At 39.0% G+C, this 27,405-nt stretch overlaps 3 protein-coding genes across 3 annotated transcripts; 2 read left to right on the top strand and 1 right to left on the bottom strand.

Moving 5' to 3' along the window:
* The first annotated feature begins 1,969 nt into the window (after positions 1-1,969).
* LOC110960573 (T-cell-specific surface glycoprotein CD28-like) lies at positions 1,970-12,064 on the top strand. The gene is made up of 4 exons (XM_022207852.2): positions 1,970-3,419; positions 5,336-5,653; positions 5,754-5,896; positions 10,033-12,064. Exons 1-4 carry the CDS (start codon positions 3,113-3,115, stop codon positions 10,144-10,146), a joined length of 882 nt encoding a protein of 293 aa, XP_022063544.2. The 5' UTR covers positions 1,970-3,112; the 3' UTR covers positions 10,147-12,064.
* fastkd2 (FAST kinase domains 2) lies at positions 11,037-22,055 on the bottom strand. Its single transcript, XM_022207849.2, has 11 exons — positions 20,855-22,055; positions 20,674-20,777; positions 20,430-20,538; positions 20,058-20,181; positions 19,811-19,950; positions 18,487-18,659; positions 15,385-15,542; positions 15,026-15,262; positions 14,099-14,195; positions 12,200-12,314; positions 11,037-11,377 (listed from the first exon to the last, which is right to left on the bottom strand). Exons 1-11 carry the CDS (start codon positions 21,476-21,478, stop codon positions 11,261-11,263), a joined length of 1,998 nt encoding a protein of 665 aa, XP_022063541.2. The 5' UTR covers positions 21,479-22,055; the 3' UTR covers positions 11,037-11,260.
* Positions 22,056-22,247: 192 nt separating this feature from the next.
* Positions 22,248-27,395, top strand: mdh1b (malate dehydrogenase 1B, NAD (soluble)). The gene is made up of 10 exons (XM_051943086.1): positions 22,248-22,299; positions 22,388-22,500; positions 22,580-22,714; positions 23,247-23,389; positions 23,476-23,644; positions 24,423-24,759; positions 24,839-24,980; positions 25,945-26,120; positions 26,499-26,638; positions 27,302-27,395. The coding sequence occupies exons 1-10, from the start codon at positions 22,278-22,280 to the stop codon at positions 27,353-27,355; spliced, it is 1,431 nt and encodes a 476-aa protein (XP_051799046.1). The 5' UTR covers positions 22,248-22,277; the 3' UTR covers positions 27,356-27,395.
* The last annotated feature ends 10 nt before the right edge of the window (positions 27,396-27,405 follow it).

Genomic DNA, 27,405 nt, shown 5'->3' with positions numbered 1-27,405 from the left:
TACATGAGAGCTTTAATTATTCATCTACTTCCTGAAAAGTTTGGTCAATAAAAAGACAAAAAACTAAGATTTTCAGCTGAAATAAAGACAGACTTTGTGATTTTTCTGTTCACATGTTGTGTTGTTGTAAACTTACTCTTTCAAATAAATACTCGTCTAACCCTCTGGAAGCCAGCGTTTGGACTGTTTTTGTGTTGCTCCTCACCAGCTTCAGACAGCAGGGACAGAACAACGTTTTGTGGACTAAAGGCTAAACTATGACGTTTTAGAACGACATGCTATAGTATAATGTTTTTAGAGCAACCTGCTATACTATGATGTACCATGGAGTGCCCGGAAGTTAGCCGACCTAGCAGAAGCGCTAATGAGGTCTGCTCTGGCACGGATTATTACCGTCATACATGTAGCTTTTCAAATAAATCCTGTCCAAGACACAGAGCTGTAGCTCCGTTTCAGTGTGAGATCTAATGTTTCTCTGTGTGACGGTGTCTGACTTCCTCTAATAAAATCCTCCTGTTCACTGGGAGCTGCAGCCATAGACATAAATCTACTGATTCATATCTATGCACACTAGTCTGGTCCGATGCAGTCTCGATGATGACATTTCACAAGTACGTGGGAACCCAAATACGGACAGTTACGTACTGAGAAACGGCCACAGTCTTCTTACCACAAAGGTATAAAGCTGCTCATCTTCTCCTCTGGCATCAGGAAACTTCTTCAAAGCTTCTTCAAATCCAAATGAAACACAATGAAAAGATCAAACTAACGTCTTTGGTGCATTCAGGTGCAGTCGGACAACCGCACACCGAAGTTGGGTTCAGGGGCGTTGGAAATCGGAGTATCAGTAATGTAAATTTCCTACGAAAATTTTGGGGGGGACACATGGGGGGCCCACTGCTCCCCCGTGTCCCCACGGAAGATCCACCACTGTGCCTTTTTGAGTTGATATAAGCCCAATTTGTAGTTCCTCCAACAAATCTCTTCCTAAAAGGTTAACAGGACATGCTGAACACAGCTCAGGATTTCCCTGTCTGCAGGTCAATTATTTGCGATGCTTCTCTGTAGTGTTCTGTATGCAGGTTACTGCTAACTAGCACTCTTTCACCTGTGGGTTCCAGTTTTGGAAATTCTTGTTATTCTTTAGTTGTTGTTGTTTTACTGCAGTGGACTCCTGAATCTCACAGAAATGTCAGTTGTCTTCCATTAATGCTAAGTTGCACTTCAGGTTTCACATGCAGAGAATTTCACATGCCGTTTCATAATTTACTTCAACTTTTTTTCTTCTTTCTCTGCCTTCTCTATGCTTTATGCCTGACTAAGCCATTTCTTTGCTGATCTAATCCTTCCTTCTTTCTTCTCTCATCTCCCTCATACTCTTCCTCTATTTTATCTACTAGTTGCTTGCACTGTCGTTCATCGAGTTTTCTATCAAAATTACATTTATTTTTCCATTTTTTATTTTGCTTTTACTGTTCTTTATCAGTTTGGTTCAGTTCTCTATTCCAGCTTTTGTTGTTTCAGCAGTTTTTAGTGATTTTGTCGTCTCATCTCCTCACCTCTGTCTCACTCTAAGTTTTAGTTCCCATTGGAACCTCGGGCTTCAGTACCCCGTCTGTCTAAGTTTTAAGCTCCCACACTGCAAAAAAAGAAAACTAAAGTCTGTTCAGAGGAGCTGCATTGTAATTTGTTGAACATGAAAATCTGGACAATGAACTGACAAATCATTGAGACAATTCAGAAACTTTACTGCAAAAGGTTGCCTTGAAATTTTACATTTTCTCAACTCTTTTTTTCCCCTCTCCCTTCCCTCTCTGGAAATCTTTCAGTTCCTCGAACTAAGGGCTTCACTTCCCCTTTGGTAGTTCAGGAGTCAACCAGTTTGTATGGAGTACAAAACTGATCCAGTCAGTGAAACATTGGCTCTTTTCATCACCATTAGGTTTCCGCAAGCCGACAGTTTGTTGAATTCAATTCAATTTTATTTATATAGCGGCAATTACAATTTACACTGTTGAGGTCCACAATAGGACACTTCATTGAATCCAGTTCAATTAAATTTTATTTATAGTTACCCCTGTCAGTCTATTTCACAAAGACACAGTCGGACAACTACCATCTCAGTGAGTGTTGGAAAGAGACAACAAAATTAGGCTTTTGACTCTGACGACTCTGCTTTAGCTCTTCAGGATCCCGTCACCTTCCTGTGGGCAGCTGGCCTCTTTTTAGCGTCTAATTTAAGACGGAGGTCTTTGTTTCAGGAGTCTCAGACTCCCTCGTGCTCAGTTTCAGCCCCAAGCCTGTCCAGAGGAAAGATATTAGGATCCCGCCTGATGGATCAAAAATGTGAGGAAAATTCCTCAGTGTAGTCCTGACTTCTCCAAACAAATACTCAGAGTCGTCCCTCAAATCAAAGCAAAGGTTTACTTGCACAAGGAATCACCTGAACAGAGCAGAGTGTGAACGAGTGACTGGCAATAGGTGGAAACAGTTCAGTTTTTAAGCAGGCACATAAACCAGTTCCATTGGTATGATCAGTTCATGAACAGCCAGCTTCAACCGGCTGCTTGCAGGATCAACTTGTTTTATTTTCATGGTCAAAGTTAGATCTTGTAAACTTACTGGCTGCGTTGGCTCATAAGAGTTCACAGTCACACAGTAGTTTGAAATCATAAAGAGTACTAATCATTACATCATTATAATTATATAACAGTTGTACGGCTTATAGATCACATTAAAGGTGGAAAAAGTTGTGATATTTTCTCTTGATGTGATATTTCACATCACAAAAACCTGGCGTTTGAACAGGGGTGTGTAGATTTTTTATATCCACTGTAGATGCATGATTGAAAGAGAAATAAATCACCCAAAATAAACTGCACCAAGGGCTGCATGGTGGCTCGTTTGGAAGGATTTGACATATTGTTTCTGTAAACCAGAACCTCCCCAGTTCGAGTCCCGGCCCGGGCAACAAAAACTAAAAGAGGAACAAAAGCGTTCACGTTGTTGACCAACATGACCCCACATGACCTACATTTAGCACAGCAAAAAAACTCAGGTTCTCCACAAGACGGCGGAAACTTGAGAAGAGGAGGCGTTTTGCTGCCACAGGATGTTTTCTTTTTTGTCTCTCGGGGAGTGTGTGAGCTTCAGTCGCTGCTTCACCCTCTGTGGGAGTGCTCCAGTGCTTCAGTCAAGAGGTTATGAAGCACACGTGCATGGAAGCAGCGCCGATGGTATCCACTCAGAACTGTCCAGTTGGACGGAGGAGCTTCGGGTTTTAGGTGATGAGGGAGAGAAGCGTTCTGCTGGAGGCACACTTTCAGGCCCAGAGATGAAGATGGGATTCTGCTGGATGCTCATAATCCTCCTGGGGTGCAGGTTATCTCAGGCGACTCCGAGCAAATGCACCTGCGATGGTGAGTCGGAAACTTCACGACCAACGCACTCTGAGCATATTAGTCTACCTACTTGTATTCGAGTGAAGTAAATTACAGTTTCTGCTCGACAATCTAAGAGGCTTGTGGTTACAGTGGGACGGTTTGGTTTGATTTGTGGACACTGAGGTTCACACCGCGATCAGAAGTACAGGAAAACTTTATTTTGTCATAATTTAAATCTGTACCGGGCATTTTAAATATTCTATGGTCTATTTTGGTTAGGTGCAGGTGCATAAAACTCGCAAAGACTACATTTAAATAAAGTTGTTGCCATTTCCCTTTAGTAGGCTTTAAATCAGGGGTGTCAAACATGCAGCCCGCGGGCCAATACCGGCCCTCCAAAGGCTCTAATCCGGCCCGACTTTGCAAAGTGTAAAAATCACAGAGAAGACATTAAATGCCAACAGTAAATTTGTAAAATTATAAATTTAAAATAATTTCAAGAGCATGACAAGTTGTTTTGATCATAAAATACTAGATTGTTCGTTGTTCTTTTGACATTTTGTGTCTCATTCTTGTAATATTTTTTATCTTATTTTCTTGTTTTTTGTCGTTTTGTCACTTTGTTAGTTTTTTGTCATTTTTTGTCGCTTTGTAACGAGCAAATTTTTTGACTCGTTTTGTTTCGTGTCGTTTTTCATTTTGCTTGTCACTTTTGTCATTTTGTGTCTCATTTTTGTGAGATTTTGGACTTTTTTTGTCCGACTTTTGTCGTGTTTTTGTCACTGTTTCCTTTTCTCTCCCTTGTGTTTTTTGTCTTATTTTTGTCATTTTGTGTTATGCTTTAGTCAATGTTTTGTATCATTTTTGTCATTTTGTGTTTGTTCCTAGTCTACTTTTTCTGGTTTTGGTTCTTGCTTTTGTCATTTTTTGTCTAGTTTCTGCCACTTGTCCATTTTTTTGTCAAATTTGTCTCATTTTTATTTTGTTTCGTGGCGTTTGTCTCATTTTTTTTGTCATTTTGTGTCTCGTTTTTGTCATTTTATGTCTGATTTTGGTAATGTTTTGTCTTGCTTTTGTTTTTATTGTCTGATTTTTGTCATTTTGATCAAGTAAAATACTACATCATTCAGTTCCAGATAGCTGTGACTAAATGTGTTCCTTTGTAGACACTCTGATCTATAAGTTGTAATGTGTAAATGATAAAATGAGGCATAATGTTGCTGAAATTGAACTTTATTTTCTTAAGAAATTCCAGGTTGTTCGTGATGTTTTGTAGAAAGAAAATTCCTTAAATGTGAACATTTTCAGAAGGTACTTTTTTGTACTAAAACAAAGGAAACATTTGAAGTTGTGGTTATTTATAGGTTGTTATGGTATGATTTTATTGGTCCACTTTAGATCAAATTGGGCTGGATGTGGCGCCTGAACTAAAATGAGTCGGACACCCCTGGTCTAAATGCGAGCTAAATACGTGTATTTTGTATTTTCAGCAGAGGAATATCTAAATTAATGGAGAAAAGTGCATCAACAGCTCTCCATAACATGAATCACAATTGGAGGCATATTTAAGTCAGCAGATGACTCAAGTATGGCTTTCAAATGTTCTGTTTTTCATGTGAAATGTGAGTCTGGCTGAAAGACGTAAATGCAGCTCAGACTTGCTGATATCAAACAAATTCCGTCTGGGGGCGGAGATGCTCTGAAATGACAGCTTTCAACATTTTCAGTTAAGAGGAGTTAAATGCAAATAAATCCGATCTTTGCAGGAGGTGCACCTTTTAGTGAGGCAAGTTCCTCTGCAAAGGTGTCGGTTACAGTCAGACGCAAGCATCCTGGCAGGGTTTACCACAACTTAAAGTCACACGTGTAGCATCTTCGCTTATTTACAGATCTCACAGCGCGTCATTTGCATGAGAATAAACAATCATTGCTGCATTTCTTTTCCTCTCCAGATGAGACTGTGATCTACTTTGTCCCTGAAAACGGCAGCATCCATGTGCGGGTGCCGTGCCCGAACGTGACCGGTGAGGAATTGATGTTTTTCCTTCATAAAGACCAGGAGGTGATCTACAATCACACGTACAGGGAGGAGATTTCACATGGCAGGCTGGACGTGAAGCTGGACAAAGACGGAGAGAATAGAACTGTGGGTTTCATCCTCACTCAAGCAACAACCGAAAGCCAGGGGAGCTACAATTGCAAGGCCACGAAGAGATACCCTCCTCCCTATTTAGAGAAAAGGGGTCAGGGGATCCTGCTGCTGGATGAACGTAAATATTCTTTAAGATGTTTAAATCAAAAAGTCCATAAGCGTGTCCTTAACTGTGTGTTCATGCAGTATAGTAAACTTCATAAATGTCCTTTTCCCAGGATTCCGCTTCCAACCCGGAAACACCCCAACAGAGGGACCAGCTGTAGAAGAAATCCAAAGCTTTCCGTGGATTTGGATCACGGCGGTGGCACTTCTCAGCACCTACAGCCTCGTGGTCACCGTCTTGGCCTTGGTCAGCTGGGTAAGAGGTTTCTGAAGGAGGAAAAACTTTGAAACTTTACAGATTCTTTCGCGTTTTTGACGTAAGAAAGAAAATTCAAGCATGTTTGGGGGGAAATCGTTTGGCCGTTGAAGCAATTTAGAAGAAGCATGTTGGTTTCTTGCTGACGGTGCACGTATGACGCATGTTTTCATGTAGAGGAGGAAAGAAGTGGCGTACAGTCAGCCTCCATGCGCATTTCTGTTTCAGTCAGAGCCGGGGTGTCAAAGTTATTTTAGTTCAGGGGCGACATTCAACCCAATTAGATCTCAGGTGGACCGGACCAGTAAAATCTGAGCATAAAAACCCAGAAAGTTTTGTCTTTGTTTCATGCAAAAAAGTACATTCTGTATTTTTTTTACTTTTAAGGAGCTATCTTTTTACAAAACTTTATGAGGAACCTGAAATTTCTCAAGAAAAATAAGTGAAATTTAAACAATATTATGCCTCAGTTTATCATTTACACGTTACAACTTCCAGATCACAGTGTTTCTACAAAGGAACACAACATTTAGTTACAGGTATGTGGAACTGAATGATGAAGTGTTTTACTTTATGATGAAAATGACAAAAAAAGACACAAAAAATAACAGAAACAAGACAAAATATTACAAAAACCGGATTCAAAATGACAAAAAAATGAGACAAATGACATGAGACAAAACAAAAAAAAGAGACAAAAAGTTGCTAAAGTTAAGAACAACAAAAAAATGGACACAAATGAGACAAAAAAATGATTAAAAACAGAAACAAAAGAACAAAATGAGAAACAAAAGGACAAAAAACATGAGACAAACAACAAAAATCAGACAAAAAATGAGACAAATGGCACGAGACAAAACAAAAAGAGAGAAAAATTTGCTAAAGTTAAGAAGGAACAAAAATGGACACAAACAAGACAAAAACAGAAACAAAATGACAAAAAGGAGAAACAAAAGGACAAAAACATGAGACAAACAACAAAAGTCAGACAAAAATGCGACAAAATATTACAAAAAATCACACGTAAAATGACAAAGACGAGACACAAAATGACAAAAAAATGAGACAAAAAGTTACAAAGTAATTAAAAAAAATGGACATATGGAACACTCACTAATGGACAAAAAATGACACAAATAAGACCAAAAATGACAAAAACAGAAACAAAATGACAAAAAGGAGAAACAAAAGGACAAAAACATGAGACAAACAACCAAAGTCAGACAAAAAATGCGACGAAATATTACAAAAAACTCACACGTAAAATGACAAACGAGACATAAAATGACAAAAAATGAGACAAAAAGTTACAAAGCGATAAAAAAAATGGACATATCACAAAAACGAGACAAAAATTGACACAAATAAGACCAAAAATTACAAAAGCGAGAACCAAAACCACAAAAAGTAGACTAAGAGCAAACACAAAGCGACAAAAACGATGCAAAACATTGTCATCAAGATCTCAAAATCAGCTTAAATTAGTTTAAATTTCAGATCTGTGTACTAATCCTGACCACCACATCACACAAACTAAAGTGGGAACTATAAAAGAAAAGGTGCAGTTCTCCCCCTGCTTTGTAAATAAATTAAGTTTATACATAAAAATGCATAAAAGCTGTGGCAGTGCATCAACAACAGGGTTCCACCAAACTGCTGAGTCACAGTGTGATGCACAGTGTTCAATATCTTTAAATATTTTCACAGTACGTATTCATTTTCACCTCTGTATGTTTGACACCCCTGACTTCTTAGACACACATTAGATGAACATTTTCTGTTTTAACCCTTTGATGCACCACATGGCTAAACAGTGACCCAAATCTAATGGAAAATGGGCATCTCCTGACCCACACTGCTCATCAAAGGCTTCACATGGTGTTACCCATAGACCGGGTTTTACAGGTTTTCCATCCGGCTCACATGCTTTGAAGTGTGAAAGGTTGTGAAACTGCCAGGTCAGGGGTGATTCAAGGTGATGAAAGTGGCGCCATTTTCTGGGGCCACACCTCAAGACTGCATTATAAGTAGGTGATAAGTGTCGTCGTTAGATTTTCCCTCGGATTAGAAGCAAAAAAAACCTTCTTAGGATGGATAAAAATCTACAGAAGCATATATTGTTACCGTTTCAAAGTTTGGGATCACTTAGAAATGTCCTTATTTTTGAAAGAAAAGCCATTTTTTTCAATGAAGAGAACATCCAATGAGTGATAAATCCAGTCCAGACATTATTAATGTGGTAAATGATTATTCTAGCTGGGCATTTTTAATGGAATATCTCCATAGGGGTACAGAGGAACATTTCCAGCAACCATCACTCCTGTGTGCTAATGCTACATTGTGTTAGCTAATCGGCTAATTGATGATTAGAAAACCTTTGTGCAGTTATGATAGCACATGGATAAAAGTGTGAGTTTTCATGGAAAACATTAAACTGCCAGGGTGACCCCCAAACATTTCAACAGTAAGTGAAAACATCCCCTTATTATGAATGTTTTTATTGAACTTCATCAGTTTCCTTCCTTTGTTTTTTACATTTAAAGTAGCTACATGCCTGTGGATTTCCCACAGAGCCTTCTCCCTGCTGCCAGAAATTAAGAAAATGTTTGCAATCATTTTGTGTTTATCCATGGGCCAATGACATGTAACCTCCCAGACGTAGTGAAGCAAACAAAATACTACAGTCCTGCACAAATATAGCAGAAAATAATACAACAGCCTGACAACTTCAGAGTCATTTCAATGTATAGACTGTCACTTGAAGTAAACATATAGGATGTGGGAAGCTCAGTTTCTTTCATTTTTAGTTTTTCTGTAACAATGTTGGCTAAATTACTTTGATTTCAATCATCAAAAAATGTGCTTTGGAAAAGCATTGCACAATTTCGGAAACCGCTGCATCAGCATGCAAGCTGAAACAGTTAAACTTGTGTAACAACTGCCACATTTCTTTCTGTAGTCTTTCTGCTCAATATCTTTGTTGTACTGTGTGCACAACAAAGCATCGGCAGACTAAATGAAAAGAAAAACATTTTGATCACTGCGCTATATATTAACCGTTTCAGTCAATGCATGTTTTATTAATTTTTTATCATCACCTGTAATATAAAGTGGCTGTTCACGTTAAAACATATGCAGATTATCTGTGCATAGCAGTCCCAGCTGATAATTTGAGCGTGCATAGGTGTAGATTTTAGTGCATTTGTGGCCTGCAGCACAGTTTTCCTCTACATCAGGGGTGTCAAACATGCGGCCCGTGGGCCAAAACCAGCCCGCCAGAGGGTCCGATTTGTAAAGTGTAAAAATTACAGAGAAGACATTAAATGCAGATTATAAAACTAGAAATTTAAAATATATTTCTAGAGCATGACAAGTAGTTTGGATCATAAAGTAAAATACTAGATTGTTCATTGTTCTTTTGTGTCTCATTTTTATAATATTTTGTCGTTTTTTTACTCCGACTTTTGTCATTTTATGTTTTCCTTTTATTCTCGCTGGCGTTTTGTCGTTTTTTGTCGTTTTGTGTTTTGCTTCATTTGTTGTTTTGTGTGTCGTTTGGTGTGTTTTTTTGACTCGCTTGTGTAGTTTGACTTTTGTGTCGTTTTGCTTCTTTTCTGTCATTTTTGTCTCGTGTCATCGGTGTAATTTTCTGTCGTTTTTGTTCACATTTTTGTCGCTTTGTAAGTTTGTAATGGGACTTTTTGTGTTTTTTGTTTTGTCTCATTTTATTTCTCAAATGTCGTTTTGTGTCTTGTTTTTGTTGTTTTTGTCTTTTTTTAGTAGTGTCATGTTTTTCGATTTGTTTTTTTTTGGTCATTTTTGTCTCATTTGTGTGACTCTTGTCCATTTTTTTCGCTTTGTCTCATTTTTTTGTCATTTTATTTCTCGAATGTGGTTTTGTGCCTTGTTTTTGTTATATTTTGTCCTGTTTTTGTTGTCTTTTTTAGTTGTCTCATGTTTTGTTTTGTTCTATTTGTCATTTTTGTGTGATTTTTTTTGTCTTGTTTTGTCCATTTTTCCCACTTTGTCTCATATTTTTGTCACTTTGTTTCTTTATTATGCTCCGATTTTATTGCTCCGACTCACTTAAGATCAAATTAAAATGACTGAAATTTGACTTTGTGTGTCCCTGACAGATGAAGCTGAAGAAGACGGACTGCCAGAGCGACTACATGAACACCAAACCCAGAGCACCCCGGGGCAACAAGAAGAAAAGAGGGGTTCAGAATCCCATCCCTCGTTACTTCTGATTCCTCCACCGGATCATTTGCACATCTATCGGACCCAAACAGACGGGGCGTCCTTGTAGTAGCATATTCTGAAGAGGACATTTACTGAGAGCGTTTTGTTTTGTTGCTGTATTCTGTTGTCAATCCTGTAGTTGTTCTGTGTCTACGCGGCAAAAGTAGCAGTTCTTTATTACACTTATGGCTGTATGAAATGAAAGCAGAAGAAAAAAAAAAACACCCTGCAGTTCTGGTTTTACTCACCTCCTGTTTCACTCTCTCGGTGTTTCTCACACACTTAGATGTGTCATTAGAAACCCCTATCTCTGTGGTCGAAAGAGAAGGTGCTGCCTCACAGAGGGGGATTTAACCACATTTAAAGGGCTTCCTAATCTCTGTGTTGACATTTTTCAACACAAAAAATTAGCCGTTACAGGCCTCTAGAAGCACATAAGATCACGCCGAGCGATTACAACTGCACTGCGCCTCTGTTTCAAGCTTGCCGGCTCTTATTTCCACGAAAACAAACAACAGATTGTGTTCTCAGACACCGTCGGCGAGGCTGATGAGAAGCAGATACACGACGAGGAGCGGAGAACACTTCAAACAATAACAATCTGCACGGCTTCCTGTCTTCCTCCCTCTACTTTTTTTCCTCCTTGGTGCTTTCTGCAGATGTAGCTGCTTCAAAGGGACTCCACCCACCTCTTACCTTGCTCACCTTGCAGTTTCTGTGCAGCTACTGCAAGCAGCGCTCACACTGCTTTTATTGGTTTCATTTAGGAGCCAGCCCAACGGCATCGGCAAATCTGACACACCGTTTCGGTTAGGATGGATCTTTTGCAGAACCTGAGCAAAGAAAAGTTACTTCATGCAAATTTTACTGAATCATAAAGACGCTCAAATATTTCGGCCTTGATCAGGATGTGGGTTTTATTTCTAGAAACACATGATTCATGCACTTATTCCGGGTATAGCTCACTAATTCCATCCTTCTGTCTGGTACAAACAACAGTCTAGCATCAGAGGGCAGCATTTTCATCACGTGTACCTTTACTGGCAGGTCGTGTTTGAGGCACCGCAGTCATTTTTTTAAATAGGCTTTCTTATTCTTCGAGTCGTAAAACCTGTGGTTACGTCAGGATCTCAGCTGCTCCACTGCAGTCTGTGTTTCTGATCTGTGGAGTTCTGGAAATATCCGTCCCCTGAGGGTCTCCGTCCCGTCTTCGTCAGACTGCAGCTCCTGCTCCGTCACCTGGGGAACAGGACGAGAATGAAAATCACCGAAACGAACTGAACACTGATAATTCTTCCATTAGTAGCATGATTTGTTCTTTAAAGGAGGATCCTAATGGTTACTGACATGCTGCAGGGTGTATGCGTTATGTTTTGATTGTATTGAACAGGGGTGTCAAACGGGTGGCTCACGGCCCAAACGCGGCCCGCCAGAAGGTCGAATCCGGCCCGTGGGAAAATTACAGGGAAGACATTAATTGTAAATCTGTCAAACTGTAAATTTAAAATAACTTCTAGATGTTGACAAGTTGTTTTGATCATAAAGTAAAATACCAGATTGTTCCGTTCCAGATACCTGAGAATAAATGTTTTTTTCCCTCACATCTGTAAGTTTTCGTGTATAAATGATAAACTGAGGCGTAATATTGTTGAAGTTGCACTTATTTTTCTTCAGGAACTTGAGGTCGTTCATCATGTTTTGACTTGTTTGCACTAAAACAAAGGGAAACATTGGAGTTGTTGTTATTTATGGGATATTATGCTCTGATTTTACTGGTCACTTGAGATGTAATTGGGCTGAATGTGGCCCCTGAACTAAAATGTTATCGAACAAATGCGGCAATGTAATATTGTGATTTTTTAACATTGTAATTTGAGGCTTGAAGATTATGAAATCAAAATGTTATAATAAAAAGCTGAAACACAACTGAGACTTTTACTTTAACTGTGATCATTACAGAAACTAATATCTGAAATATTTTGCAGCGAAAAGGCGCAGGAGAGGCTTAAAATACACCTAAAAATTGGTGATATGATATTAACTATTGAGTCAAAGTCTCACCAGGACTGGAGCGTATCCCAGCATCCTCAGATGTCGAATCTTGACGGCCAGGGGGCCGCGGGGATTGGACGTACCGTAGCAGAAACCAGACTGTGGCGTGCAAATTACTGCAATTCTAGGAACATCGAGAAAAAGGTCAAAATTTGAATGCAGGCACAAACACGACAGGATCGGCGTGGAGGCTGGAGGGGGAAAAGGAAAAGATCGAGAAGATTGCGGCTTTATTTTCACTGAATGTAAAACTTCTGACTTCCTTTGACACACTTAAATGCAGATCTCAGAATGATTGTGGCAGGCTGGATTCTGCGTCACTTTTCATTCCTTTTGCACAAGTTCTTGCATTTGGTTTAAGTTCACCATCATTAACGTTCTACTTAACGTGGAATTCTGCAAGAGACAATCAGCAAATATGTGTGTGGACAGAATAATTACAGGTTAAGTTCCCCTTGGAGAGTAAAAAAGAGGACCATGGTGAAGAAATCTGAACATAAGAGACGTGCAAATGAAATAAAAACTAGAATAAAAATATATAATATTAATATATATTCTATCTTGGGGTTAAATTGGGATTTGTGAGGTTTGGGAGCTAAAGGTTCACAGCAGAAAGTAGACAAAGAGGCTGTTCCTTCAGTAGAAAGTAGAAAAACAGCAATGACTCTCGCAATCAAATTTTCTAAATGCCATTTTGAAAAGTCCAACAAACTGAACTCTACTGAGACGACATTTAAGAGTCACAGTCTCAAAGAAAATCTAACTCTGTAGTCAGATAAGTTACAACTATCACGACCACTAAGTTCCCCGTTACAAAAAACAAACTCTCAAGGAAGTGTGTTAATTCCAGATCACATGACCTGCTCCACATGATGTCATTTCCTCCTGAAGAAAAGACTGGAAGACTCCAAGGCTTTCTGACTTATTTAAATTTTAATTATAAAGCAGTCAACAGGTTTATTACAATATCTTTAGAAATAACTTACATTTCACTTTTACTCAATTGTATATATAATATTTAGAAGAATCATTCTCTAAAATGCCATGGGGTGTTTGGTTATAGGCAGCCATGTTTATTTTAGGCCTGAAAACAGCAGAAATGTCAACGATGATACAAAAAGTCCTGCAATTATGCATATGGAACTGGAGAAGATTAGATACTCTCTGCAAGGAAGAGAGGAGAAGTTTTGGAAAGTGTGGTCACCTTTTTATAATCTATACCGAGAAGGCAGCAATTAAATAGAAATATACATTTGACATGCCAACTTAATTTGTAATTATCTCATTCACCCTTTTGTTCCGCTCTTGTTTTTTGTTTTATTCTTCGTTTTGTTTTATTTTGGTTTAATATAGAAAGAGGTACTTCTTTACTTTTCAATTTCAAGGTCCAGATGTTATTCTTAATATTTGTATTTTGGGCTGGACTGTATTTAATCATGCAAAAAACCCAATAAAGTGTTTAAAAAAAAAAAAGTTCTGCAATTATATATTGATACAATATATAATTCTATCATTTTGAGACACACTCCATGCATATTACAGGTTATAATTAGTGCTATTCATCATTATGCATTTCATAGATAGGTTTTAACTCGGTGTAATAGCATTTGCCATAATTCTATCCACTTTTCCTTTTAGCCCGTCGTACCCAAAACATATCCCACGACAATAACTTTCTTATCTTAAATGTAAACTGTACGAACTTTGCTCCGTGCAAAGCTGTGAGATCAGATATTTGATGTTGCCGATAGCAGCATCTGTCGGAACAGAAGGCCCAAACATCCTCTGCACCTGCTCTTACAGCATCACCAAACATGACGCAAGCATTTTGAATCGGAAATAAAACGCACGAATAAAACGCTGCAGCAGGTTTGCTCAAGAGTCAGTCTGGTGATGATGATATCCTACCTTTGACTGCTCTCTGCTGGGGAACCCTCGACTCCTGCACAGCTGCTCGCTTCAGTCCGACAGGTCTGGTTTGGCAGCGGTTTGGTTATAACACCGTCTGAAAAACACAAACACGGGCGCTTGTTAGTGTTGCAGTGCCATGTTCTGAAGCAGACAACTGCTTAGCTTAAGACAAAAAAAGCAAAAAACTTTCAATTGACTTCTTTGATTCAGACAGAAACTGAAAAATGAAATGAAACCCGTCTTCTGTTTTATAAGATTCTTTAACCCTCCTGTTGTCCTCATTTACAGGCAACAAAAAATATTGTTTCCTTGTCTGAGAAAAATACAAAAATTCAGCAAAAAAAATTCCTGAAAATTTGCAAAACCTTCAGGAAGAAAATTTCAATAATTCCTTAAAAGTTTCCCTTCAAAGTTTTATTTAAAAAAATCCCCAAAATTTGGCAAGAAAATTCTTAGAAATATTATCAAAAAAAGAGTAAAAATCTTCCAAAAAATCCTAAAAATATCTAAAGTGATTACATATATATCAGTAAAACTTATAATCTTTTCTTTAAGAACATTCACAAAAAAATCTAACAAAATCCATTTGATTTTTTTGTGAATGTTCTTAAGAAACATTTTTAACATTTCTATTTCTCCAAAGATTTCCCCAAAATGTTGAAAATGTGGACATCAGAAGTTTCACAGTGAAAATATTCTTTTTCCCCACACATTTTCAAACTTTAAAACGGATCAAATTTGACCTGCAGGACGACACGAGGGTTAAAAGTGACACCGTGCGTTCAGGTTTTCAGGTGTTCTGAGTCTAAAGGACCATGTGAAAAAGCCGTTCCTCAGCTCGTTTGTCCTGCATGCCGGCAGTAAGATGGGCAAAACCAGTGATGCTCAGATGCATCTGCTTTACCACAAATCTCCCATCTTTACCTATGAGATAGAAGTTCTCCACCACCACCATTTCCTGCAGCACCGCATGCACCTCATCACCCGTCAAACTCTGCAGACCCTGTGAGAGCCGTGAGTTGGCCGTCTGGCTGCTGGCATTGGCGTCTCCCATCACAGACGGAGGGACAGTCAGGGGCTGAGGGAGAGGAGGACGGTCGAGACGGAGACACAAGTCCACCGTCTGAAACATTCTCTCCCGGCTCTTGGCAAACTTTGATCCTGAAGGGGAGAAATAGGACCTTTAAATTGATGAAACGCAAAACCACAAGCACAAGGAAAACAGAGGAGGAGGTCGTAAAGACAGATTCCAGATTGTGCGTGTTGTGTGTTCGTTGTGTTACCCTCAAGCTGCTCCAGTGTGCTGCTCTGCAGGAGCTGCTCCAGCGGTGCAGAGGGGAAGTGGCCCAGCAGGCAGAGACAGTAAACGGCCTTCAACAGCATGAATGCAGGTATCTTAGGCAGGTAGGAGCTCAGGGCGTGACTGAGGCTGTCCAGGAACCTGCAGCAGCAAGAAATATAATCAAACCTTAAGAGAAGCATACATGTATGAGATTTCTAGTATCTGTCCATTTCTGCTATTAGTCCATTACCATTGCTGGTATTTGTCCATTCCGGTATTTTGTCCATTACAATTGCTGGTATTTGTCCAACTGTTTATTGTCTTTTGTGTATTATATTGTATTTGTCACTGTAACATAACCTTGTTATGATGAGTCACAGCTCATAGTGTTTCTGTAGATGAGCTTGGGGGTAGGATTTAATAAGTTTTCTTCCTCCTACTCCCTTTTCAGGCATTCTATGCATATGCTACCATATTGGAATGTTTGTTTTTGCATTGTTATTGAAATCGTCTGAAAAAAAAAAAAAGAAGCAGTAATTTACTCGTTAAGCAACTTGCTAAATTCCAATGTACACTCTTGTAGAAATGCTGGTCTAACAGTATAAAAGCAGAGAAACGATCGTCTCATGTGTTGGGTCAGAGGGATGTCCTTCTAAATTTCCAAATCCAGTTATTGGACAGTTGAGCCTGATTTCTGCTGCATCTGAGCTTCAGATCTGACAGACGCCAGTGTTTGTTTTTACCACTGAACCACGCTGAATGCCTGCTTGTGACAGATATGGGACAAATACGCAGCTTGTTGTTCTCCCTTGACCTCCATTCCACGTCTTTAAAGCACAGCAACACGTTTGGGTATAAAACTAAGTACAGATACTGTGGTCAAGTTGGCAGACTGTATTTTTTGCAGCTGGAGGTTGATGTAGATGAAGGGACTGCAGATGGAAAGATGGAAATTGGCTCAAAGCTTACTCAGCATTTATGTTTAATATTGTGCATGGTCCCTTTTTAAATAAACTGACTGGTAATAAATAATAATAATGAATCTTCAAACTGGCCTCGTAGTCAAAAAAGGATGTTTTTTCTGTCGGGAACTGGCTGTTTTCTTGTCTTGTTACTTACACACGTGGACAAAATTGTTGGTACCCCTCAGTTAAAGAAGGAAAAACCCACAATTCTCACTGAAATCACTTGAAACTCACAAAAGTAACAATAAATAAAAATTTATTGAAAATTAAATAATCAAAAACAGCCATTACTTTTGAATTGTTGATTAACATAATTATTTAAAAAAACAAACTAATGAAACAGGCCTGGACAAAAATGATGGTACCTCTATAAAAGATTGAAAACTATTTGACCAGAGTGACATGATTAACTCAGGTGTGTCATTTAATTGACATCACAGGTGTTTCCAAACTCATAATCAGTCAGTCTGCCTATTTAAAGGGAGACAAGTAGTCACCCTGCTGTTTGGTGAAAAGGTGTGTACCACACTGAACATGGACAACAGAAAGCGAAGGAGAGAATTGTCCCAGGACATCCGAAAAAAAATGATAGACAAACATCTTAAAGGTAAAGGCTATAAGACCATCTCTAAACAGCTTGAAGTTCCTGTGACAACAGTGGCTCATATTATTCAGAAGTTCAAGACCCACGGGACAGTAGCCAACCTCCCTGGACGTGGCCGCAAGAGGAAAATTGATGACAAATTGAAGACACGGATCGTTGGAATTGTATCCAAAGAGCCCAGAGCAACCTCCAAAGAAATTAAAGGTGAACTCCAAGGCCAAGGTACATCAGTGTCAGATCGCACCATTTGTCGTTGTTTGAGCCAAAGTGGACTTCATGGGAGACGACCAAGGAGGACACCACTGCTGAAAAAAACTCATAAAAAAGCCAGACTGGAATTTGCAAAAATGCATGTTGACAAGCCACAAAGCTTCTGGGAGAATGTCCTTTGGACAGATGAGACCAAACTGGAGCTTTTTGGTAAGGCACATCAACTCTATGTTCATAGACTCAAAAACCAAGCATACGAAGAAAAGAACACTGTCCCTACGGTGAAACATGGAGGAGGCTCAGTAATGTTTTGGGGCTGCTTTGCTGCATCTGGCACAGGGTGTCTTGAAAGTGTGCAAGGTACGGTGAAATCTGAAGACTATCAAGGCATTCTGGAGAGAAATGTGCTGCCTAGTGTCAGAAAGCTTGGTCTCAGTCGCAGGTCATGGGTCTTCCAACAGGACAACGATCCAAAACACACAGCCAAAAACACCCAAGAATGGCTGAGAGAAAAGCGTTGGACTATTCTAAAGTGGCCTTCTATGAGCCCAGATCTGAATCCCATTGAACATATGTGGAAGGAGCTGAAACATGCCATTTGGAGAAGACACCCATCAAACCTGAGACAACTGGAGCTGTTTGCTCATGAGGAGTGGGCCAAAATACCTGTTGACAGCTGCAGAACGCTCATTGACAAATACAGAAATCGTTTAATTGCAGTGATTGCCTCAAAAGGTTGTGCAACAAAATATTAAGTTATGGGTACCATCATTTTTGTCCAGCCCTATTTCATTAGTTTGTTTTTTTAAATAATTATGTTAATCAACAATTCAAAAGTGATGGCTGATTTTGATTATTTAATTTTCAATAAATTTTTATTTATTGTTACTTTTGTGAGTTTCAAGTGATTTCAGTGAGAATTGTGGGTTTTTCCTTCTTTAACTGAGGGGTACCAACAATTTTGTCCACGTGTGTATATTTACACACAGCATTGCTCACAGAGAGCAATCAAGCAAGTGTCAAACATTGGCGTCACAGATTAGTCTTGTTTTTATTTCTGAAAGTGACTCAAGTTAGATGAACCTATAATAAACTGGCCAATATGCACACAACGTTCTCTTTAGAACAGCTCTGATCTTCTATTCCAATGACTGTTTTATAAATGAAAAGGCAGATTTATTTGCTTTACCTTAAAATTGATAAATAAGGTGTTTATAACTCTTGGCCTTAAGACTTATAAACTCCCTGAAACTCTAAACATTAAGTAATGAGTCAGATTAGCATGAGTAAACCCATAAAAGCTGGAGACATCTTGATGACATACTGTTGTCTTTGGTGCCGCAGGTCATAGTTCAGAGAGGAGTACACTTTGAGGACGCACAAGAGGTCTTTCAGTGTCAGGACGTCAGGGTTGGAGATCACTCTCTCAGCAAACGCCTCCATTAAAGCATCAGGACAGAAGGCGAGGTCCTCAAACATAGACAGAAAGAGAAGCACCTAAAAACGAGCAAAGGCACACGTTAATGTCTGATCTGAAGTTCTAATCTGACATGAGTTTGTAGAAGATGAGATTTTTTAGTTTATAACAGGGGTGTCACATCCATTTTAGTTCAGGGGCCACATCCAGCACGATTTGATGTCAAGTGACCAATAAAATCACAGCATAATAACCTATAAATGAATACAAATTATTCCTTTGTTTCAGTGCAAAAAAGTACAATCTGAAAATGTTCACATTTAAAGAATTTCCTTTTTACAAAACATCATGAAAAACCTGAAATTTCTGAAAAAAAATAAATTCAATCTCAGCCACATTCAGCCTCAGTTTATCATTTACACATTACAACTTCCAGATCTATAAAGGAGCACAACATTTAGTCACAGGAATCTGGAAATGAACGATATATTTTACTTTATGATCAAAATGACAAAAATCAGACAAAAAAAAAGGACAAAATATTTCAAAAATCTGACGCAAAATGAGAAAAACGAGACAAAAAAATGAGACAAACGACATGAAAAGAGGCAAAAATTAGACAAAAAAAGTTACAAAAAAATGGACACAAATGAGACAAAAAAATTACACAAATGACACAATCAAGACCAAGAATGACAAAAGTGAGAAACAAAACCAAAGAAAAGTAGACTGAGGACACAAGCGAGACAAAAAACCACAAAACGAAAAAAAATATTGAACAAAGCAAAACACAAAATGACAAAAATAAGACAAAAAAACACAAGCGAGATAAAAAGGAAACACAAAACGACAAAAACAAGAAACAAAACGACAAAAACATGAGAGAAACGACAAAAGTCAGACAAATAAACAACAAAAACCAGACAAAACATTACAAAAATGTGACACAAAATGACAAAAGAACAATCTACTATTTTACTTTATGATCAAAACAACTTGTCATGATCAAGAAAATATTTTAAATTCATAGTTTTACAAATCTACAATCTGCAGTTATTGTCTCCTCTGTAATTTTTACACTTTAAGGGCCGGATTGGACCCTCTGGAGGACCGGTTTTGGCCCGCGGGCCGCATGCTTAACACCCCTGGTTCATAAAGTTGCACATGGAGGACAAACATCACGTTCAAAACACAAAATAAAAGATATAAAGACAGTTGCTTGTTGCAGTACCTGTTTGTTGGTCCATACGTCCAGTGGAGAAGCAACATATTCTGAAAGGCCGGTGAGCAGATCTGCGTTCCTGTAGAGCAGCTCCCTATAGGACTGCAGCACTCTGTACAGTCTGTTGAAGGGGATTCCATGGAAGTCTTCTAACAGAGATGTGGGAAAGACATTCAATAACCCTGCTGATGACTGCAAAACATCCCGTCGTTTCTCCTCATAACATCCATTTGGAGAATAATTTAAGCACATTTACCTGCGATTTTTTTACTGCAGAGATCCATCAGCGGTTTGGAGTAGAAGCCCATCGTTGCCATGGTGAAGATCATGTACTGGGTGTTGGGAAGACTGAACTGATCTGTCATTGATAAGGCCTTTTTCTGGAATCAACAGAACAAATGACAACAAAGAAAGGAATTAGACGTGGATGAAAAGAAACTGGTTATTTACTACTGACTGTACTGGCCGAATTGGACACTCTGACCGGCCGGTTTGGGCCTCGGGTCACATGTTTGACACCCCTGGTACAGACTGTAACCTTAGAGCAACCAGAATGTTATTAATATCTGAATAGCTACACAGAGATATGAAGGCCAAATATGGTCAAAACAACGACTCATAAACGAACCTCTAGTTTCCTTTTCAGGTACTGTGGGGCGTCTTTTCCCAGCAGACGCATCATGGTCTGGAGAGTCATTACATTCTTGATCCCGGGAAGACGGGCATCCACGATCAGCCTAAGAAACAGCAACAGCATATGTCACTGCATTACTTCATGATTCATGGTATTTATGGTATCTCCTTCTTTCTCTCAACTCGATATCAATATCAAATATGTGATCATTTTGGCTCCTTCTTCTCATAAGTCGTACTTCATGCCTTCCTTAAGTGCATCAACGTTGGTGCTGCTCTCCATATTTTCCAAACAGGAGGCCAAAATGGACAGACACTTCTCATCAAAGTCATTCAGGTTCTCCTGTTGGCAGAAAGTCAAACATATTTGAAGTAAATAAAGCAGCCAATATGAAAACGTCCTTGCTTGCCGGTGCTTACCTGGCAGACTCGAAGGTAAGTCTGGACCACACGGCTATGCTGAGACACACCCAGGTTGACCATGCTCAGGAGGGAGTACGTCACGTTGTCGTCGCGCATGTGGCCCACAACCTTCAGGGCCTTTTGGAGCAGCTCCTCGAATGCAGGATGCTCAAACATCAGCTGCAGCTCGTAGCGCCGCTGCTCCTCTGACATCTTCTTGGTGGTGGACCACATGTGGGTGAGACAGTTGCTGACCTGCTGAACTGTGGGCGAGTACTGACAGGTGAGGTCTAACACGTCTGATGGGGAGCCACAGCGCTGCAGCTTGTCATAGAAAGGGGACCTCATCAGCCTCTGGTCTGAAGCTGAATCCTCCAAATTGACCTCAGGAAGCAGCGACAACTCTTCAACTCCATCTCTGTGACTCCTGTCCTGTGAGTAGAACCTCACCGAACTGAGAAGACTCTTAGAAAGTGATGTCTGGCTCTTCTGTGAGACACAAACTTGTGCTGGCTGTTTACTAGTACAAGATGTGTCCTTGACTGATGTTGTCAGCAGGAACCTGTGCTGTTGCCATGGACACCTACGACTGCAAAAGCGCAGAGCCCATCTCATGACCTCCTCTGTCACCCAGGCAGACATAGTTTCTGATAATTTGTGACGCCAAAATGAGTCGAAATATAAATAGGACACTAGTGGCTCTCGTAATTTATTTTAGCAGTGCCACTGTGTGAAAAAATAGTCAATTAGTAACGCTAACATATACAGAAACGTTAAAGATGGAGTCTGACAAGTTCTAAATATTACAACTAGCCTTAAGTATGGGTTAATTGTATAAATTTTGTATAAATTTATCTAATTATTTTCACTTTACATTTACAGTCACGTTTTCTCATAAATTATGTAAGTAGACGGTACAAATGCCTGCTTACAGAGCAATATTAGTGCGTTGCTAACAAGGTCAACCTGCTTGAAGTTATGAGACGAGCTAGCTTCCGTTAGCTGAGCGATGCTACAAAGCTAACAACTGTGCCCGCAGAGACACACTGGACTTAAATATCCTTTAGTAACGCATTGTACTTGCCAAGCAATACAGAGATAACGTCGTTCAGCAATGACACATGTAGTTACAATGCGCTAAAAACTTTTAAAAATCTAGTTTTAGCGTTCTACCACGTTGGTTCCTGCCGTGTGCGCTGCCGTATTTCGCCCCCCTGACAAGTGCAACACATCCCGTCTAAATACTACAAATAATGTTCCCTGCAAGCGGAATTCTTTTAAAATGTGACAAGTAATAATGTAATAAAAACCCAAGGTGTAAATTTTTCAAATCGCAAGTGATATTTTAATTAAAATGCCTCCTGATATTTTTCCGTTTTCAGACGGACCAAATAAAGCGTAACGCCCGCTGTTTCCTAGCAACCAACGCTTTCCGCAAATAATGGCAAAATTTGTGCTCGCTGGTAAAGGCTTATTTTTATTTTTGTCGTGTAGTATTTGGATATATTTAAAAAAAAAATTGACTCATTTTTATAATTTTGACCTCTATAGGGAAAACGGACTGCCCTCTTTATGCCAAAGCGGAACTATTAGCAGACCATCTGCAGGGATGTCTGCCAAACTTCAGGGTCCATAAGATCTCGATTCTCCCAGATGAGTGGAAGGTAATTTGTTTTTTTTTCCTTTAAACAATTGCTTATTTTGGCATGTATTGTTACCTGACCTCTACTGAGGTTTTGACAGGAATGGCTGGATGTCACCTGCAAAAGAAACGGGTGGAAACACGAGCAGTCTCCTTTGGTTTGGAGGGAACTGGTCTACCAGGGAGGCAAAGGGATGCTCTTAGGAGGTTTCAGTGACTTCGTAGAGCATTGCCAGGTAGATAAAGATAGATTTTCTCTGCTAAAATCAACCTCAAATTCCAGATTTTGCACATTCCCACACGATTAAAGTGCACATTGCTACAACTCGATATGGCTCAAAATATAATTGAGGCACTTTTGAAGTCCATGGGATATATCTTGCATGGATTTTTATTAAAAGTAAACAACTTTCACTTTCAATTTTACTCAAATGTATTGATAATATTTGAAGAATCTTTCTCTAAAATGCCATGTGGTGTTTGGTTATAGGCGGCCATGTTGATTTTAGGCCTGAAAACAACAAAAATGTCAATTATGATACAAAAAATCCCACAATTATATATTGACCCATGCAGCTCTCTCACTTAAATAACACCATAAATGTTTGTATTACTTTAATAGCAGCTTTGATTTGCTACACATGTAATATTTACAGCTTTTTAGATGAATATTTTCCTCTTTTTTAAAACCCATTCTGTTTTTTCTGTTTATTAGTGGTACTGTTGGTGTATAATTCCTTCTATGTACGATTATAAATGGTTGTGCAGGACTACTATGGCATCACATCAGACATGCCCACAGATATGATGATGAGTATTGCAGCAGAGAACCTGAAGACCAAGATGGACCTTATTGTGGAAGAGCAGCACTTTGCCAGTCTTATTCAACCCTTTCATATCTGGATCAGTGGGTGGGTTCCTCTAAAAAAAAAAAAAAAGCACAAAGAAAATGTCTCCTCCGACGTGGAATGTTTTAATAATTTAAGTCTGCTTCCAGTGCTCTCAGCCCAACGTGCCACATCCTGATCCCTAATCTACTTTCTGGGGAGGTGTTCCCTCATGTTTCTGCAATCAGTCTCCACCTACTGGAGCTGCAGGGGAGTGTGGAGGAACTACAGGGGCTGAGGATGGAGATAGAGGACCTTGCACCCAGTTTGCTCCATCAGGTAGAGCTTCCACAACTGCTGAACCCTCGTGTCGTCCTGCGGGTCAAAATTGACCCGTTTTAAAGTTTGAATATGTGGGGAAAAATACTTTCACAGTGAAACTTCTGATGTCCACATTTTCAACATTTTTGGGAAATCTTTGAACATTTTTTGGGTGGAAAAAAGGAAATGTTAAAAATGTTTAATAACATTCACATAAAAGTCAACCAAAATCCAGCAAGACTTGCTGGATTTTGGGATATTTTTTGTGAATGTTCTTAAGAAAATATTAGATGTTCTGCTGAAAAATATATAATCACTTTAGATATTTTTAGGATTTTTTGGAAGATTTTTACTCATTTTTTGAAAATATTTACAAGAATTTTCTTGCCAAATTTGGAAGATTTTTTTTTCAATAAAACTTTGAAGGGAAACTTTTGAGGAATTATTGGAATTTTCTTCCTCAAGGCTTTGCAAATTTTATGAAGTTTGGGGATTTTTTTGCAGAATTTTTGGATTTTTTCAGACAAGGAAACAATATTTTTTGGTGCCTGTAAATGAGGACAACAGGAGGGTTAAGTGTGAAAAGTGATTGTACAACATTGATTAATACTAAAAATGTTATATTTTTTGCTCATAAGGAATTATTGTAATTTTCTTCCTGAAGGTCTTGCAAATTTTCAGAAACTTGTGGAATTTTTTACGTTAAATTTTGGGATTTTTTTCAGACAAAGAAACAATATTTTAGTGCCCGTAAATGAGGACAACAGGAGGGTTAATCACATCTACTTTTTTCAAGGTGACGGTCCACACAGATCTGGATGAAGCTTTCCGAGAAGCGGACGTCATCCTCCTGATGGACGATCACTGGACTGATGAAAGAGAGGATGACGGTGATGAAGAAAAGAAGAGGAAACTGACGGAGCGATACAGAGAGTACGGACAGCTGATCGACACGAGAGGCAACAAGACGGTGAAGGTGATCGTGTCCGGCAGCTCATTCGTCAACCTGAGATGCTCGCTTCTTGCGGACGGTGCACGCTCCATTGACAGCCAACAGTTCGTCGCCATGGCAACGCAGCTGGAGAATAAAGCCAGGGCCGTAATTGCAAAGAAGCTGAAAGTGCGACCATCAGGTATCTGCTGTATAATTGTTGGTTTTGAATGCATCGTAGAGGCGTAAATGTGAGATTAATCATTTGTCGGCGTTGTTAGATGTTACAGATGTCATTGTGTGGGGAAACATCAGCGGTGATTTCTACGTTGACCTGCAGAGGGCGAAGGTTTTCAACTACGACGGGGCGATTAAAGGACCAGCTTTCTATTCTCAACCAGTCCTGAAGATTTGTCATGACAGGTCTGTTAGAAAAGCAGGATTTTAGCAAGTTTGAATACACAACAATGTGTAAGGCTTTTTTTTTATCGGTTAACTCCAACGAATTTGGCTCGCAGCTCCTACAAACATACCAAAAGGGTCAATATATATACATAATTGCGGGACTTTTTATATCATAGCTGACATTTTTGCTGTTTGAGGTCTAAAATCAACATGGCCGCCTATAACCAAACACCACATGGCATTTTAGAGAAAGATTCTTCTAAATGTTATATATACGATTGAGTAAAATTAAAAGTTATTTCTAAAGATATTGTAGTAAACCTGTTGACTACTTTATATTAAAAAACTCAGAAAGCCTTGGAGTCTTCCAGTCTTTTCTTCAGGAGGAAATGACATCATGCGGAGCAGGTCATGTGATCTGGAATTAACACACTTCCTTGAGAGGGGTTTTTGTAACGGGTAACTTAGTTGAAAGTGATTTCTCGGACACAGACACAATTATCTATGTTCCGTTTAAAATTTGATATATTTCAAAAAAAGACGTATCTGTCATAACTATCTCAACTTAACAAAAAGAAAAAAATCAAAACTATTCATGAATAAGCTCATTTTATTGTTTAACTAATTAGAAGGTGGTTGTTATTAAATTATTTAGTTGACATTTTAGTGAAATCCAGTTATTTTTTATTAATAACTGATTGTTTCCATCAGAAATAATTATGGAATTTGTAAAGACATGATCATAATGAACCTAAAAAGCATTAGTTTCTTGACGTTTAATAAAAATGCATGGAAGATATATCCCATAGACTTCAAAAGCCCCTCAATTATATATCGACCCACAAAGCCTGCCGCTGACCTGCCATCAACTAACAAACTCAGTCTGTGTAAATGTTGGTTGCACGACACATCTGCCGGCTCTGATCAAAACATCTTGTGATGGGATATGCCAAAAAAACAATAATCTCCTTTTCCTTTCCAGGAAATGGCTGGAAAAAGACTTTCAACACTTGGTACGTTGTCAACGTGAAACCGCGGCTTCAAAGACCGGCCGAGCTGCCGCCATGCTTTCCGCTAACGGGATCCTCAGCGTCCTGAGGGCATGGAATGGCGTCTGTGATCCAGATGAGGTCCTGTCTGTGGGCGTATGCTGCCCAGGTTGGACACAGCAACGTGTAGAAATGAAGTTTAACCTCTTTAAAACAAATCTATGCAGGGCCGGCCCTAGGACTTTGGTGGCCCTCAGCAAGATTTTTTTTGTGGCCCCAAAACATGCACAGGGCAACTACCAAATCACGTGCACAGCTTGTAATTGGGTTAAAACACACATGCACATGATTAACAGCATTAACAGATTTGTTTTATTGGAATAAAGACAGGGACAAAATACGAATCACACACTTATTGTGGTGTGGTCCCCTCTAGTGGATGTGGCTATAAACAACGGCATAGAGTGTTTATGCCAGCGGCCGGCCCTGAATCTATGTTTTGGTTAATCTATTTTGTAATCAAATATTTCTCTATGGCTACTTGTAGGTCACTACAGTCTCCCAGATGGTATCGTCATGGCGGTCCCGGTCAGGTTCATCGACGGTAAATGGTCTGCGGTGTCTGATGTGACTGTTGGAGACGAGCTGAACAAAACACTTCAGCTTCTTTCAAGCAAACTGAGGCAGGTGTGTCAGGTTAAGCAAAATATGTGTGGATGCTGCACATTTTCATTGCTATAATACTAGTCTTCAGGACAGTTGAAGTATTTAACTCTCGTGCCATCCTGCGGGTCAAAATTGACGTTTTAAAGTTTGAAAATGTGGGGAAAAAATATATTTTCATAGTGAAACTTCTGATGTCCACATTATCAACATTTTTTGGTAGAAAAAAAAAATGTTAAAAATGTTTCTTAAGAAAATTCACACAAAAAAATCAGCCAAAATCCAGTTGTTAAAGAAAAGATCAGACGCTGTGCTGATATGTAGTCCCTTTAGATATTTTTAGGATTTTTTTGGGAAGATTTTTACTCATTTTTCGAAAATATTTACAAGAATTTTCTTGCCAAATTTGAGGATTTTTTTTGCTGAATTTTCAGATTTTTTTTTCAGAAAAGGAAACTATATTTTTTTTGTCAATATTCTTCAAGAAAAATTTTAATCATTACTTTTTTTCACCAAAAAGTGTTTCAAGATTTCCCAAAAACGTAGAAAATGTGAACATCAGAAGTTTCACTGTGAAAATACAGATTTTTCGCACATTTTCAAACTTTAAAACGGGTCAATTTTGACCCACAGGACGACACGAGGGTTAAAGAAAAGGTACTTACCGAGTATTTTTTTTCCCCTCAGGAAAAAGAACTTGGACCAGAAAACTGCACAGTTGTCATCAATAACAGTGTTTGAAAAATGGTTAAAGAAATAAAAAGTTCCACACACCAAACGATCAAGCGAGC

The sequence above is a fragment of the Acanthochromis polyacanthus genome, chromosome 22, assembly GCF_021347895.1.
Source record: "Acanthochromis polyacanthus isolate Apoly-LR-REF ecotype Palm Island chromosome 22, KAUST_Apoly_ChrSc, whole genome shotgun sequence".
NCBI lineage: Eukaryota > Metazoa > Chordata > Actinopteri > Pomacentridae > Acanthochromis > Acanthochromis polyacanthus.
The sequence above is the reverse complement of the archived record's forward strand: the minus strand, read 5'-3'. Positions and strand labels throughout refer to the sequence as shown.